Genomic DNA, 14,450 nt, shown 5'->3' with positions numbered 1-14,450 from the left:
AGTTACCTGAATCCCAGAGTACTGACCTCACCGAGTTAGGCTATGGGTTTGGTTTGGGATTGGGCCGCGGTTTCCAGGGAGCGGGGGTGGGGTTTGCATGTCGTGGTCTAAGCTATTTAGCCCGATGGAGGCTTGCGGAAACGCCTGTGTGAAGCCAGGCTTGTTTCAGAGCCGCCTAGTTCGCGCCCCTTCGCAAGCGCGGGTGGTTCGGTCTGGGGCTTCTTGTAGCTCCCCCCCGCCAGGGGCAGAATGGTTGTGCCCCAGGGAGCGCACCCCGCCCGTCCGCGGGCAGAGTGGTTTTGTCCAGGGAAGGCCGCCCCCCCCGCCCGCTGGCAGAGTGGTTGTGCCCAGGGAGCCCGCCCCCAGACCGCGTGTGCTCTCGGCCACGCTCCGCGCAGCTAGGGAGACGCTTTGTCCCGGCGGCGGGCTTCCGGGCCTGTGGTTTGGAGCTCGGAACGGTGTTGGCCGGACCCCTATTCGCGCCCAGGCCGGCTCGGCTCCCGGCAGGGCTCCGGGCGCCATGGCTTCTCGTGGGAGAAAGCGGAAGGCCGAGGTGGCGGTGGTCGCGGCGGCGGCGAAACAGGAGAGGCCGGCGAAGGCAGGGGAGGCGACCGTCGTGATCGAGCATTGGTGAGGGGCCTGGAGAGGCCCGGGGAGGTGGACTAGAGCGTCGCAGGCCAAGGCCCCAGCCTCTGACCATCCCCGTTTCTCTCTAGCACGAGCTGACGCGTCTACGGGCGCAACGCCGCGGCCCTGAGCCAGGCGCTGCGCTTGGAGACCCCGGAGCTTCCGGTGGAGGTGAACCCTGCCAAACCCCGGAGGGGCAGCTTCGAGGTGACGCTGCTGCGCCCAGACGGCAGCAGTGAGTGGGGGCCCGGGAGCAGGCGGGAGGCGCTGGTCTCACACCGTGGGCACCTCGGCATTTGGGGGACATGCTGGTGCATTCCAAAGTGACTTGGCTTTCTTGGTCTTTTCCCAGGTGTGGAGCTCTGGACTGGGATTAAGAAGGGGCCCCCACGCAAACTGAAGTTCCCGGAGCCTCAAGAGGTGGTGAAGGAGCTGAAGAAGCACCTTTCGTAGGGTGTTTTGGATAGAAGTCCTCAACGCTGAGGTTTGAAGGGGGCTTGGGTGGGTTTGGGGTATTTGCGAAGCAGCCCTCATTTCACACACGATCTACAACTTCTTTTCTTGCTCAGGATTTCCCTTTTGCTCCTGGGTAGGAAAACTAGAACTCGGCAATAAAATTACTTCCTGTTGTTGTGCCCTTTGCTAATTGGATGCATGTTTTTGAGCTAAGTTATAGGGTGCTGATGGTAATGTGAATGACTGTAGAAATGCAGTTTTGCGCCCTTTGAAGGTGTGGATTATTGCCCTGGGTGGGGGTACGGGCCCTTTTTGTTTCCGTTAGATTTATTTTGCACACCTGATGGCAGTTGTTTCTTAAAGCTGGTGGTGTAAATCCCACTGGTTTCCTCGTTTGGGAGTTAAAGTTACTGACATTTGTTTTTGCTATTTTACCCCCTTGTATTGGCCAGAATTTTTGTGTAACCTCATGTGTGGTATCCCTACCCTACCTTTTTGTGTTTTTTGTTTCGTTTCTAGTATGTTTTCTGTTAATCCCATGTGAAAACTACAGTAGTATCCCTCATGGCCCCAAGGATTTGACTGGTCTTTATCTCTAGTCCTTGGACCTGTTGTCAGGCACTTGATATGCTGAGTAAAATGGGGGAGGATGCAATTCTTGAATTCTCCTTGGTTTGTGGGTTCTGGGGTGGGGGGCACAGCTTCCTCAGGCTTTTGGATTGCCTGGACCCCTTCTCTAACCTTTTTTTTCCCTTTGTCATGTTTACAGCTTCCTGTCTCTGGTGATGTTGGAGCATTTATGATGGAACATGGCCAAACTTTAGTCATGTACCTGAAGTCATGGTTTCTTCCCCTCCAGAAAGGATGGTTCACTTGTGAGGCAACCCGCTAGTAAGACATTGAACAGTTCTTGGATTTGGTTCAATAAAAGTTGAAATAAAGTGTTTGAATAATAAAGTAAAACTTAATCTTATAAGAAATGGACAAAACCAGCTTTTTGTGGGATTGGCTCCCCTTGTATTTTTTTCATATTCTGAGGTCACAAATTAACCTGGAGCTCCTAGGTTCTCTGGTAGATCATGTGAAATACTTGCAAAAACTGGGGGGAAAAAAAGCAAATAATTTATTTTTTAAAAATAGCATCTGTCTTTTTCAACTCACTTCTTGGAAGTGATGACGGAAGTTATGTCTTTTTGGCCCCTGCAGAGGTCTGGCTAGACCTCCCATACTGGACTAAATAAACCACACATGTTAGGTATGGGAAAATGTCCTGTTAGTCGTATCCACTTGTTCCATCCCAGCACTGTTTCACACCTTCTAAAATATTTTATGTTTTGTAGAGGGATTCTTTCTCATTTATTATTGGATTAGCAGTGACTAGATGCCTCATAACTTAGGAGACCTGGTGCTGGTTGTTACTTATGATCCAGTAGAGTTGGGGACCACACAGTTTATAGTTTCACTTGTTTATCACTAACTGGAAAATAGATTACAATGAAATAAGATGGTTCAAGTTCATAATTTTGTACCTATGGTACTATTTTTGCCTGGCTCCCAAAGCCTGGGGAGGAGAAGAAGGGACCTTAACAGAGCTAGGAGTACACCTGCCTCTTGTGCTAAGAGGACAGGGCATATGCTAGCCTCTGTCAATATACCTTTTGCTAGCCAACATTTCCCACCCTCCCATTGCCCCTAACCTACTTCCTGTTCTACGTTAGTATGTCCACTTCTGTGTCTGACTCTGAGGAAGGGTCGGGCCACACAGAGGGAATACCAGTGGGCACCAGCCTCCCCTCTGATGTCCAGTCCACCACATCAATCTCTTCCTCTTCGGAGCTGGCAGGAAGCGGGTCCAACAACTCAGAGTTGCTAGGTACCTCCTTGCCCACCTCTGGAGCAGAATACAACACCTCATCCATACTTAGGGACACTTCCGGCCCAGTGTCCATCCAGTTTGAACAGGGAGGTGAGAGGTCCTCATAGGACCTTTGGGGAAGGTCAAGAGAGTCAGTATGAAGCTTATCTCTCCGACCATCCAATGGTTGGGAACTGGTAATTTCCAGATCTGGAGTCCAGGAGTCTCCTACTGAAAGTACCTCCCCTTCACTCACCTCAGAGGGTATGACAAGGGGGCTAAGGGACTCAATTGGCTCTTTGTTCTCAGAGGACATAACAAGGGGGCTAAAGGGCTCAACTGGCTCTTTGGTCTCACCAACCGGTTCCTTTTCCAGTCCTGTGAGCTCCCTGGGCCAGAGTTCCAAGTCTGGCAAACACCATTCTTCCCCTTCGATCCAGTTCTTTCCTGTTTCTGTCAGGTGATAGCTAGGGGTCCTGCAGCCCTCCGCTCCAGGACTTTGCAGAGACCCTATGGGGGGCTCAATGTCTGAGCCACACAGCATGAAGTCCAGGATCTCCTCCAGCTCGCTGGTGGCAGCAGTGCTCGTGATGCGGTACTCCTCGGCTTCGCAGGGCTGCCCCAGCAGGGCTGTGTCAAATGCATAGGGCTCTCTGCAGTCCATATCCAACCCAGGTTCCTTCCCTATCAGTTCTGGACTGGACCCGAACTCAGACTTCACCACTGGGTTGTCTGGGGAGCGGCTAGCAGAGAGCAGAATGTCTTGGAGTCCAGAGCACATGGGGGAATCCTGACACAGGTCTACCTGAGCAGAGGACAGTTCCTGCTCTTTATGTAAGGATGGCTGAGTACTCACAGTTCCTTCTGAGTGTTGAGCTTCTGGGATCTGAGGGCTGTCTTGAGAGTTTTTGAGGGGAGGCTCTTGTACCACCTCCCAGCATGTCCCATTGACAATCTTCCGAAGTTTCACTCTTCCAACCTGCCCCTCTTCTGCAGAGTCTGAGTTCAGTGCCCTGACTTCAGGGCTCCGCTTCTTGCTCCCACCCGTCTTCCCAAGGCCAGATGGGCTTGGGATGCTCTGTAGAGGACTAGCTCTCCCTGGTTTCTCCTTGTTTTCTGGTACTTTATTTATACTCTTCTGCCGCCAAAGGCGCCGGCCAGGGGCTGTGGGTACTGAGGTGGGTCTGCTTACCATGCTGGAAGGCTTGGATGTACACGTATCAGGAGACGGCTTTGAGCGACTCAGTCTGATCTTCCTGGGCAATAGCCGCTCATCCACAGAAGGGTACATACTGGGTGGGGAAAGTGCTGTAGGAACAAGGGCAGGGTCACTCTTATTCTCTCTTGGTCCCTGACTGTGGCTTGATGGTGAAGAGCTTTTTTCTTGTGGAGTTGGGCAAGCTCTGGCCTTCTTCTTGAGCAGATTGCCAGACAAGTTCTCTGCATTCTGTCGGTTGCTTTTCTCTAGGGGCCCCTCCTCCTTCCCTGAGGGCTTCAATCTCACTGGCCCAAGAGGGCAAGGAGTCTGGGTCACAGGCAATGGAGTCCGAGGTCGGCGGCTGGATGCCACCACCCTGGCAGAGATTGGTGCAGCCGCTGGAGGCTGTAAGCACTCCCTGTTCAGTCTTCGGCCCTGGGGAGCCTTCACCAACTTCCCACCCTCTAGCTGAAGGGATTCTAGCTCAGATACACGGAGCTGACGGGCAGCAGAAAGCACATCCTGCGCTTCTTCTCGAGATACTTCCATCTCTGAGGTATATAAGAAGTCCACCAGCTTCCTGAGTGTCCTGATCTTCAAGCCCCCTAGCTCCAGCACCACCTTCCGACCCTGAGCTGGCCTCTCCCGCTCCAGGCGCTCTGTGAAGAAGGGGCTGCAGGCTGACAAGATGCAGCAATGAGCTGGGACTGCCTCACCTGGAAGGAAATCCAAACACTTTATCTTAAGCAAAGTGGCATGTTCATGGGCTGAGCAGAGTCTTTACAACCCAAATGTGCTGCTCTTTCTCTCAGTTTTCCTCCATAGAAGTTCAAATAGGAGAAATCTGTTCCTTCTATCTGCCTGGAACCTTCTGTCATTACCTAGCTAAGACCATTTTATCTTTTAAAATCTAGTTTAGGGGCTGCTGGGTGGCTCAGTTGACTGTCTGCCTTGGGCTTTGGTCATGATCTCAGAGTTCTGGGATTGTGAGGCTCCCTCCTCAGTGGGGAATCTGCTTCCTCTCCTTTTGCACGGCCCCCTCCCCCCGACCAACCACCACTCCCGCTCTCTCTCTCAAATAAATAAAATCTTAAACAAAACCCTGAAAATCTAATTTGGTCATTACTTCTTCAGAAAGCCTTTCCCCATCCCACATCAAGTCTAGGTTAGGTGCTCCTGGGCACAGGGAGGTACTCTAGCTATCAGAGCACTTAGATATCCATATTGTAAGTGTCCACCTCCTTCACTGAAGTGAAGCTCTATGACCGAGACTATCTGCTCACAGAGGTATAACCCGCTGCTTGACACAAAGGAGGAGTTCAAATTTTTTTTAGATTCACAGGAGAGTTTTAAGAATTTTACAGAAGCTATTTGTAATAGAATGTAAGCTTTGGATGTAGACAATCAGGGTTCAATTCTCTCCTGACCCTCTTAGGCACTACCTACCAGGCGGTGGTCTGTCCTCACCCACCTTCTTTATGGGTACTTCCCTGGCAATCTCAGTCTCTCTCATGGCTTCAATTTCCAAAGGCTCGCTGCTGACTCCCAGGTCCTACTTCTGCCCAAATACCTTTTTCCCGAGCCACTAAACATGCCATAGCCTGTATCAACCTTTCTAGAAAGTGAACTCCATTCCCTAACCCCAAAACCTCCCATTTCTTACATCCAGCTGCCTAAGCCTGGAAACTACAAGTCATCTTTGATTGTTCTCCTTTAACCACTGTATCTAATCAAACAGTGATTCTTATCTATTTATTTATTTTTAAAGATTTTATTTATTTGACACAGAGAGATATCACAAGCAGGCAGAGAGAGAGGGGAAAGTAGTCTCCACACCAAGCAGAGAGCCTGATGCGGGGCTCCATCCCAGGACCCTGAGATCATGACCCGAGCTGAAGGCAGAGACTTAACCCACTGAGCCACCTAGGTGTCCATTATCTATTTATTTTTAAAGATTTTTTTCTAATTTTTAAAACTTTAATATAGTTCAAATCAGTGGGCCAGGTTCACTTCAGCTCCTTCACTGCCAGACCCAGGGGGAGGGACTGCTTCAGTTTCTCTGCCTTCTCCTTGTCTATGATGACCAAGGTGTAAAGGTATCTTCTGCACCAAACTTTAAACTTCACGTTATCCTTACTTTTCTTGATCTTGATGGATTTGGCATCCCTCACCTGGCCGTGAGCAGAAAGTCCTTGATTTCCTTGATTTTGCAAGGCATGGGTATGGAGAGACCGGGGAGCGCGCAGCCAGCACAGCAAGTGGCAAGGAGGATGGAAAAGCTAAAAATTTTTAGGTAACCTCTATACCCAACATAGGGCTCAAATTCAAAACCTTGAGATCAACAGTCACAGGCTCCACTGACTGAACCAGACAGGTGCCCCTCAAACATTAATCTTAAAAAAAAAAAAAAAAAAAAGATACTATTTCTTGAATCCTTATTGCATGCCATGTAATATACTAAGTCAGGGTTTTACCAGTATTCATTCATTTGATCTTCACTGCAATCCTGTGAAGTAGCTGCTATTACAGATGAGTAAACCGTGGCATAGCTAAGTAACATACCCACCACAATTACACGGTTAGCAAGTCACAGGAAGAGGATTTGAACCCAGGGACTTTCATTACAGAGCCTAAGCCCTTAACTGCTCCAAGTTTTGTAAATTCTTTTTGTTTATAAACCATACATTTTTCTCTATTCTCAATGTCTAGTTTTAGGCCACCATTCCCTCTCTGGATTCCAAAATGGCCTCCTATCTGGGCTTAACAACAATCCAATAATTCTCATGCAGCCTAAGTGCTATTTTTAAAGTAGGCATCTGATCATGACCTTCCTCTTAATACCTTTAAATACATTTCCTGGGGCCCCTGGGTGGCTTAGTCAGTTGAGCATCCGACTCCCTGTCTCATTCTGGTTCATGATCTCAGAGTAATGGGATTGAGCCCTGCCCCAGGCTCCACACTCAGCAGGGAGTCTGCTTGAGATTCCCCCCTCTTCCTCTGCCTCTCCCCGCTTGCACACACACTCTCTTTCTAAAATAAATAAATCTCTTTTTTTTAAAAGATTTTATTTATTTATTTGACAGACAGAGATCACAAGTAGGCAGAGAGGCAGGCAGAGAGAGGAGGAAGCAGGCTCCCTGCCGAGCAGAGAGCCCAATGTGGGACTCAATCCCAGGACCACGAGATCATGACCCGAGCCGAAGGCAGAGGCTTAACCCACTGAGCCACCCAGGCGCCCTAAAATAAATAAATCTTAAACAAAATAAATACATTTCCCAATGGTCTGAGGATAAGACCTACTTCTTTGCACAACACTTCAGAACTCACACGTTGCTGCTAATTTCTGTCCCCGTATCTATCATCAATACACTTCTTGGAGTCTGCCCTCTAGCCATAGTGAACCACTCACAAATCCTTGGTTGCATCTACATCTCTGTACATGTTGTTCTCTCTGCCTGGGGAAATCTTTCCTCACTTCCTTCTACTCCTGTTTGTCCTCCAGATCTCCACTAAGAGGTTATTTTTTCCAAGAAAATCACCCTAACCCGTATCCCCCAACCTCCTCATGTCTGGGAAGGTGCCCCCTCTTGTGCTCCTGTTTCAGCCTTTGCTTACTCTAGTGTTATTTATTATATTGCAGTTACTCGGATCCATTGTTATCTCAGGTTTCTTTCCTCTTTACGTGATTTCCGTATAAGAAGGGATTTTATCTTCATACAGTATATATGCCCATGCTTGTACACTGTTCTAACATACAATAGGCAATTGCTTTTTTAAAAAATTTTGAATTAAGGAATGAATCCCAACTCTGTACTTACTAAGAGAACCAACAGGTAAAACAATTAACTCCCTAAGCCTCAATTCATTCATCTGTAGAACTGGAACCATATGACATTATCTCACAAGGCTGTTGTAAGAATCAAATGAGACACTAGATGATATTGTATGTACTCTGCAAAGTACAGAGTGCTACACGATGTTGGCTGTCATAATCCCTTTTTATAAATGAAGAAACTGAGCTCCAGAGAGATGAAGTGAGACTTGGGCATTTGTCACTTAATTTCTAAGTAACAAAGCTAAGACTCTGACTCCTAGTCTTGGGCTTTTTATAGGATACCAGGCGCCTGGGTGGCTCAGTCGGTTAGGGGTCCGACTCTTGATCTCAGCTCAGGTCTTAATCTTAGGGTCATGAGTTCAAGCCCCCCACTGGGCTCCATGCTGGGCATGGAGCCTACTTAAAAAACCAACAAAAATACATGAAAGGAGCGCCTGGGTGGCTCAGTAGGTTAAAACCTCTGCCTTCAGCTCAGGTCATGATCCCAGGGTCCTGGAATCGAGCCCCACATCGGGCTCTCTGCTCAGCAGGGAGCCTGCTTCCTCCCCGCCCCACCTGCCTCTCTGCCTACTTGTAATCTATCAAATAAATAAATAAAATCTTAAAAAAAATACATGATGCCAGGCTCTACTTCATACTGACTGAACATTCCAAGTGTAAAGGAAAGGGGTGGAAATAAACTATATATTTTTAAGTCTAAGAACAAACAACAAAAACCTTCAATTTGAAGATGAGAAAAATTACGCAAAAGCTTGGCAAGAAAATGGGAATATATGTAATAGTATTGTCTAACACTTATATTGTGCTTAGTACATTAAAAGCATTGTTCTAAGTCCTGTGTGTATGTTAGCTCCATCTTCACAATCACCCTGTTACATTTTAATTATCCACCTTTTACAGAATTTCTACACTTAATAAACCTTACATTACTTCATTACTTTCTTTTTTTTTTAAAAGATTTTATTTACTGGGGCGCCTGGGTGGCTCAGTGGGTTAAGCCTCTGTCTTCAGCTCAGGTCATGATTTCAGGGTCCTGGGATTGAGCCCCACATCAGGCTCTCTGCTCAGCAGGGAGCCTGCTTTCCCCTCTCTTTCTGCCTGCCTCTCTGCCTACTTGTGATCTCTCTCTCTGTGTCAAATAAATAAATAAAATCTTTAAAAAAAATTAAAAAATAAAGATTTTATTTATTCACCTGAGAAAGAACCAAGGGTTGAGGGAGGGAGAAAGGGAGAAACAGACTCCCTGCTGAGCAAGGAAGAGTGGGACACAGGGCTCAATACCAGGACCTGGAGATTATGACCTGAGCCAAAGGCAGACACTTAACCATATGAGCTACCCAGGTGCCCCTACTTTCAATTATTTTTTTTAAAGATTTTATTTATTTGATAGAAGGAGCAGGGGAGGGGCAGAGAGAGGGACACAGGGCTTGATCCCAGGACTCAGAGATCATGACCTGAGCCAAAGGCAGATGCCTAGCCAACTGAGCCACCCAGGTGCCCCTCTACTTACATTTTTTAAGAGAAAAAAAGCACAGTCTCATTTTCACTCTTGGAAACAGAAACTGTCCTAGAAACAAACAGCTCTTTACCAAATAACTTATAGTGCTCAAGGGCGATAGCACATTTTCTTGGTTTTGTGCTCTATCCCCTGGGCCTGAATTCATTTTATTTTATTCTATAGTGAGTATTCTATAGTGACTTTTTAATTGAGTCCGCATTAGTGTCTTACCTTCTGCCTGCAGAAGGACATCACAGAACACACCAGTCTGTTGCTGGTGATGAAGCTGCAGAAAAGCTAACCGGAGAAACCGGGGATTCCTGTATAGGATTTTGGAACTGGCAGGAGAGCACATGTTGGTCTCTTAACAAACTTCCTAGGTTTTCACAGATCAGATTCCTGTAGATGAGAAAGTGTATTTCAGAAGAATGCCTGTACCTAATTTGTTTTTCGTTTTTGAAATGGTAGGAAAATCTTATAAGTGGGAGATAATAGCCACGAGCTGAGTTACCATAAGCCCAGAAATTGTGCCAAGGGTCTCTTAAGAATATCATAGTGGTTACATGTGGGAGCTTAGAACCAAGCATAGATTTGAATCTCAGCTCTGTTATTTATTAGCTTAGCTATATAATCTCAAGCAAATGACCTAACTTTTCTGAGTCTCACTTTTCTCATCTAGGAAGTGATAATGATAACAGTACTTACCTGGTGGAGCTGTTTTAAAGATTAAATGAGTCAATGCGGGTAAAATTGCTTAGCACTGCGAGTGCCTGACACATAATAACTATCACTTCTAAAATGGTAGCTATTGTTGTTATCCTCAAGCCTTCTTCATTCACATCACCACTGAGACTCAACGCCTACGGTGCTGACAACTCATATTCTCCCTGAGCAACACACTTCTGAGTTCCACAGGTATAAACCTCAGTTTAACACTTTTAAAGAAACAACATTGAATAGAAAATTCTCTAGAAGTTGTACACACCTTCTTTTCTTTGAGCTCGCTCTATCATGCTAACCAGCAGAGGGTGCACAGTAAAGAAAAGCGGGTGCTGAACTTGGGAAAATCTCTCACAGAAATAAGGACACTGCCACCCTTGCTTCAGATGTTCTTGACCAAAGCGAGCCTAATACGGCCTGGAAATTGGCAAAGATTCTAGCCTTTGGGTTTGTCAGTCTGGTTAATCGACGGGCTAACAATGGAGAAGGCATAATTAAGCATTCTACCCTTCCTGATACAAGCTGGATATTCTGAATTCAGGCTTACTCCATTGCCAGCTTTTTTGCACTGAACCCCCCACACTCACTGCACAGGAAGGAACAGCTGGTGTTCCTTCCTTGGTATGCAGTTTTCTGTCAGGTGGCACCGAGGATCTGAACAGTTCCCGTCAAACTATTAGGAAAGAAAAGAGTGGAAGGGTTAATTAAGAAGGGGTAGGCTCAATTTCCATTTCAGCCAGAGAAATGGGGGCGGAGGGTGGCTGCTCTTGCAAGATCCCAAACAGAGGCTCTGGGGAGGCTTTCCAACCCACCAGCACCCGGCCTTGCCCCCAGACCCAACCTGGAAGAGCTCTGCAGTTGGAGTTGCGCTCGCCGACGTCTCTGTGCTTGGGTCCTCTGTCCAGCCTGCCTTGCTTCCTCCCAAAGTCCAGCCTTGCGCGGGAAGGTTTAGCAAAGCAGCTCACGTGGGCCAATGACCTGAGGGTTCCTCTCCCTGTCCAGAACTGAGGAATCGGGGTTGGCGGAGAAAGCTGGGCTTCAGGAAAGGCCCTGCAAGGCTGGGCGTCCCGCACGCTCTGGCCGCCCTGGCCCAACTCCTTTGAAGAGAGAACTCTCGGCGCGAAGATTTCTGGGAATGGAGCGTGGGGTTCCCCGAGGCCCGAATTCAGGGCTCACCGTCACCACCACGCCCAGCCGCACGGGCTTTGCAGCCACCCCCTGTTGCCTTCGTACCGCTGCGGGCCCCGCCACCCTCCTGCACCGGGGCGTGGTGACAGCGAGGACCTGAGGCCACGCGGCCCGCGCCACACACCTCGCGCCGCCCCGCCGTCCTCGCGCAGGGCGCGTTGTGGGCCCGACGTCCTTCCTCCTCCCCCAGCCCTCGGTCTGACGTCTGCCTGAATACGTCATCCCCATTGGCCGAAGGCTCCTCGGACGACCAATCACAGGGAGAGGAGCACTTTGGGCGGGAGGCTAAGTCTCGAGGGACTTGAGGGCTAAGCCAAGGTAAGATGGTCGGGCCGCGAGAGGTTGGTGGGAAGAGCCTGCTCGGGAGGGATCCTTATAGAGGCCGTCTTCTCCCTCGACTCGACGAAATCTCAGTGACAAGAGAGTCAGGATGCCCCAGTAGGGCAGGCTCCAAGGCGGTTGCAGGACACCTCTGTCTTCCCCCTGAAGAGGCTGTGGATAAACGGCCCTGGCCCTGTGAGATGGCACCAGGCTTCGTGGAGGAAAAAGCCGGTGGAGGGCTCTCCTCGCACCTTGATCAGGTCCCTCTGCTCTCTTAGTCCAGGGATTTCCAGGAATGAGGTCTTTAGGCTGGAGTGCCTGAATTCAGGCTTTTCACAGATTCCACTCCGCGTGAAATCTCGGAGGACTGGGGCAACCAAGGGGGTTGTTGAACCTCCCGTGTGGAGTGGCCTCCGGTGTCCTTCCAGAGGTGACTTAGCGCACTTCCTGACTAGAAACAGTTGTGTTCAGGGGTGAAATTAAAAAAAAATAATAATAATAAATGATTTCCGGTGCCTGGGTGGCTCAGTTGGTTAAGCGAATGCCTTCGGCTCAGGTCATGATCTTGGAGTCCTGGGATCATCGAGTCCCACATTGGGCTCCCTGCTCAGTAAGGAGTCTGCTTCTCCCGCTGACCTCTCTCTTTCCTTTCCTTTTTCTTTTTAAAGATTTTTAAAAAATTTATTTGACAGACAGAGATCACAAATAGGTAGAAAGGCGAGGATGGGGGGGTGGGGGGGGGAAGCAGGCTCCCCGCTGAGCAGAGAGACCGATGCGGGGCTTGATCCCAGAACCATGGGATCATGACCTGAGCCAAAGGCAGAGGCTTTAACCCACTGAGCCACGCAGGCGCCCCTGACCTCTCTCTTTTCATGCTCGCTCGCTCTCTCTCTCTCTCAAATAAATTTTAAAAAATTCAATGATTTCAAGATTCAACATTTAGAAAGAATGCCAACGCGCGTTATAAATCTGAACAGCGGTTCTTACTCGTGTGTGTGTGTTAGTCCTGGGGCCTGGTTTCGTTTAGATGCTCTGCGAAGTCCAGCTCTAGACGAAGATGGCTGACTCCAAAGCCACTGCTGACAGAGTGTGGTGAAAACCAGAGCAGCGTTCACTGAGGCCAGCTGGAAGCAGATCGTGGAGATGCCCTGCAAAGGAACAGACAAGAGTGTGGAGAGGTGAGTAGTACCGTGCGCTCAAACACGTCTCTATTGATACCTAACACCTTTTCAAAAAGGAGTTGAGTATGTCAATTATACCATAATTATCAATTATATATAATTAAATATTTTTAAGGGATTTGGGAAGGTTGACTGAAATATGGGGGTGGGGTGCATTTCCAAGTCAGGTAATATTTTCCTAGTTTGAGGCCTGCTCTCAAGATGGAAAAAAGTTCGAGGAACAGAACACATTTTTGGTTGCAGTTATGTTTTGAAGAGGAAGCAACTGGTGAAAGGATATAAAACTTAGCAGAAGGACACACACAAGCAAGTAAGCCAAAAAAAAAAAAAAAAAAAAAAGACAAGGCAGAACAATGTTTGTTTATGACATCTTGCTGTGGAATCAAGACTTGAGGGGCACCTGGGTGGCTCAGTGGGTTAAAGCCTCTGCCTTCGGCTTGGGTCATGATCCCAGGGTTCTGGGATTGAGCCCTGCGATGGGCTCTTTGCTCGGCAGGGAGGCTGCTTCCTCCTCTCTCTCTGCCTGCCTCTCTGCCTACTTATAACCTCTGTCAAATAAATAAATAAAATCTTAAAAAAAAAAAAAAGACTTGAGTGAGCAGGTGAAGTACTAGTAGAAGTGATCCTGTGGACTTATAAGAAAAACAGAAATATTGGGGTGCCCAGGTGGCTCATTCGCTAAGCATCTGCCTTCGGCTCAGGTCGTGATCCCAGGGTGCTGGGATCCCTGCATAGGGCTCCCTGCTCAGCAGGAAGACTGCTTCTCCCTCTCCCACTCCCCCTGCTTGTGTTCCGTCTCTCACTGTGTCTCTCTCTGTCAAATAAATAAATGAAATCTTAAAAAAAAAAAAGAAAGAAAGAAAGAAAAATAGAAATATTATATCCCCTCATGAATTTGTTATTATGATTAGGTTAATTTTCAAGAAATAGAGAGGACTCACTTCTTCATTTCTTCTTCTTTTTTTTAATCCAACACCATTTAAATATATCTTGTGACAGTAGAATTTCTAAAGGGAATGGTGAACAGCCATCCTACCCAGAGCTTTAAAAATGACAAACGTTCCATGGTAATGTGTAGCCACCAGAGGGTAGAAACGAGTAAAAATATTTTGTCTTCCTTTGTATGTCTAGCCAGTGCTTTTTGGAGTTGATTTTTTGTTGTTGTTTCTTCTCCTTGGCATTTATGGTTTTAGCTATTTTAGAAGTAGAGACAGCACAGCATTCAGCCCTACATAATAATTTTAATATTTAAAAAATTTTTTATCTAACTAACTTATTTTTAATATTTCTATTTTGAATACAAAATTATTTCCCAGCTCTTCCCTAATCTTTTACTATAGATTCCCATTCTTCTCTGTTTGTTAAGTGGAGATGGCTGTGGTGGGGGGGAGAATTACACTTTGAGAGTTCTAAAATCAAGCACTGAATGTAATATTCAATGCACTAAAAACAAAACAAAAAGAAAGAAAGAAAACAAAGGAAAGAAAAAAAACCCTGAAATAAAAACCAACCATGTATGTCTAAACATATCCTCAATCCATTGACTTCTCTCTATTTTTACTGCTACCATT

General features: G+C 47.5%; 2 protein-coding genes and 1 pseudogene across 3 annotated transcripts; 1 reads left to right on the top strand and 2 right to left on the bottom strand.

The window, feature by feature from the left end:
- Nucleotides 1-97: 97 nt before the first annotated feature.
- Nucleotides 98-2,077, top strand: SELENOH (selenoprotein H; the record flags this gene model as incomplete). The annotated part of the gene is made up of 4 exons (XM_080816640.1): nucleotides 98-630; nucleotides 717-862; nucleotides 980-1,111; nucleotides 1,853-2,077. The coding sequence occupies 3 exons, from the start codon at nucleotides 98-100 to the stop codon at nucleotides 1,078-1,080; spliced, it is 780 nt and encodes a 259-aa protein (XP_080672766.1). The 3' UTR covers nucleotides 1,081-1,111; nucleotides 1,853-2,077.
- A 715-nt stretch (nucleotides 2,078-2,792) lies between these two features.
- On the bottom strand, nucleotides 2,793-9,824 carry BTBD18 (BTB domain containing 18; the record flags this gene model as incomplete). Its single annotated transcript, XM_080816488.1, has 2 exons — nucleotides 2,793-4,852; nucleotides 9,701-9,824. The coding sequence occupies 2 exons, from the start codon at nucleotides 9,822-9,824 to the stop codon at nucleotides 2,793-2,795; spliced, it is 2,184 nt and encodes a 727-aa protein (XP_080672614.1).
- LOC308351195 (large ribosomal subunit protein eL38-like) lies at nucleotides 6,143-6,354 on the bottom strand (annotated as a pseudogene). Its single transcript has one exon. The product of its transcript is annotated as a large ribosomal subunit protein eL38-like (transcript).
- Nucleotides 9,825-14,450: the final 4,626 nt, after the last annotated feature.

This window comes from Martes martes (assembly GCF_963455335.1).
Source record: "Martes martes genome assembly, chromosome: 10".
NCBI lineage: Eukaryota > Metazoa > Chordata > Mammalia > Carnivora > Mustelidae > Martes > Martes martes.
This window is presented reverse-complemented; position numbering and strand designations above follow the sequence as displayed.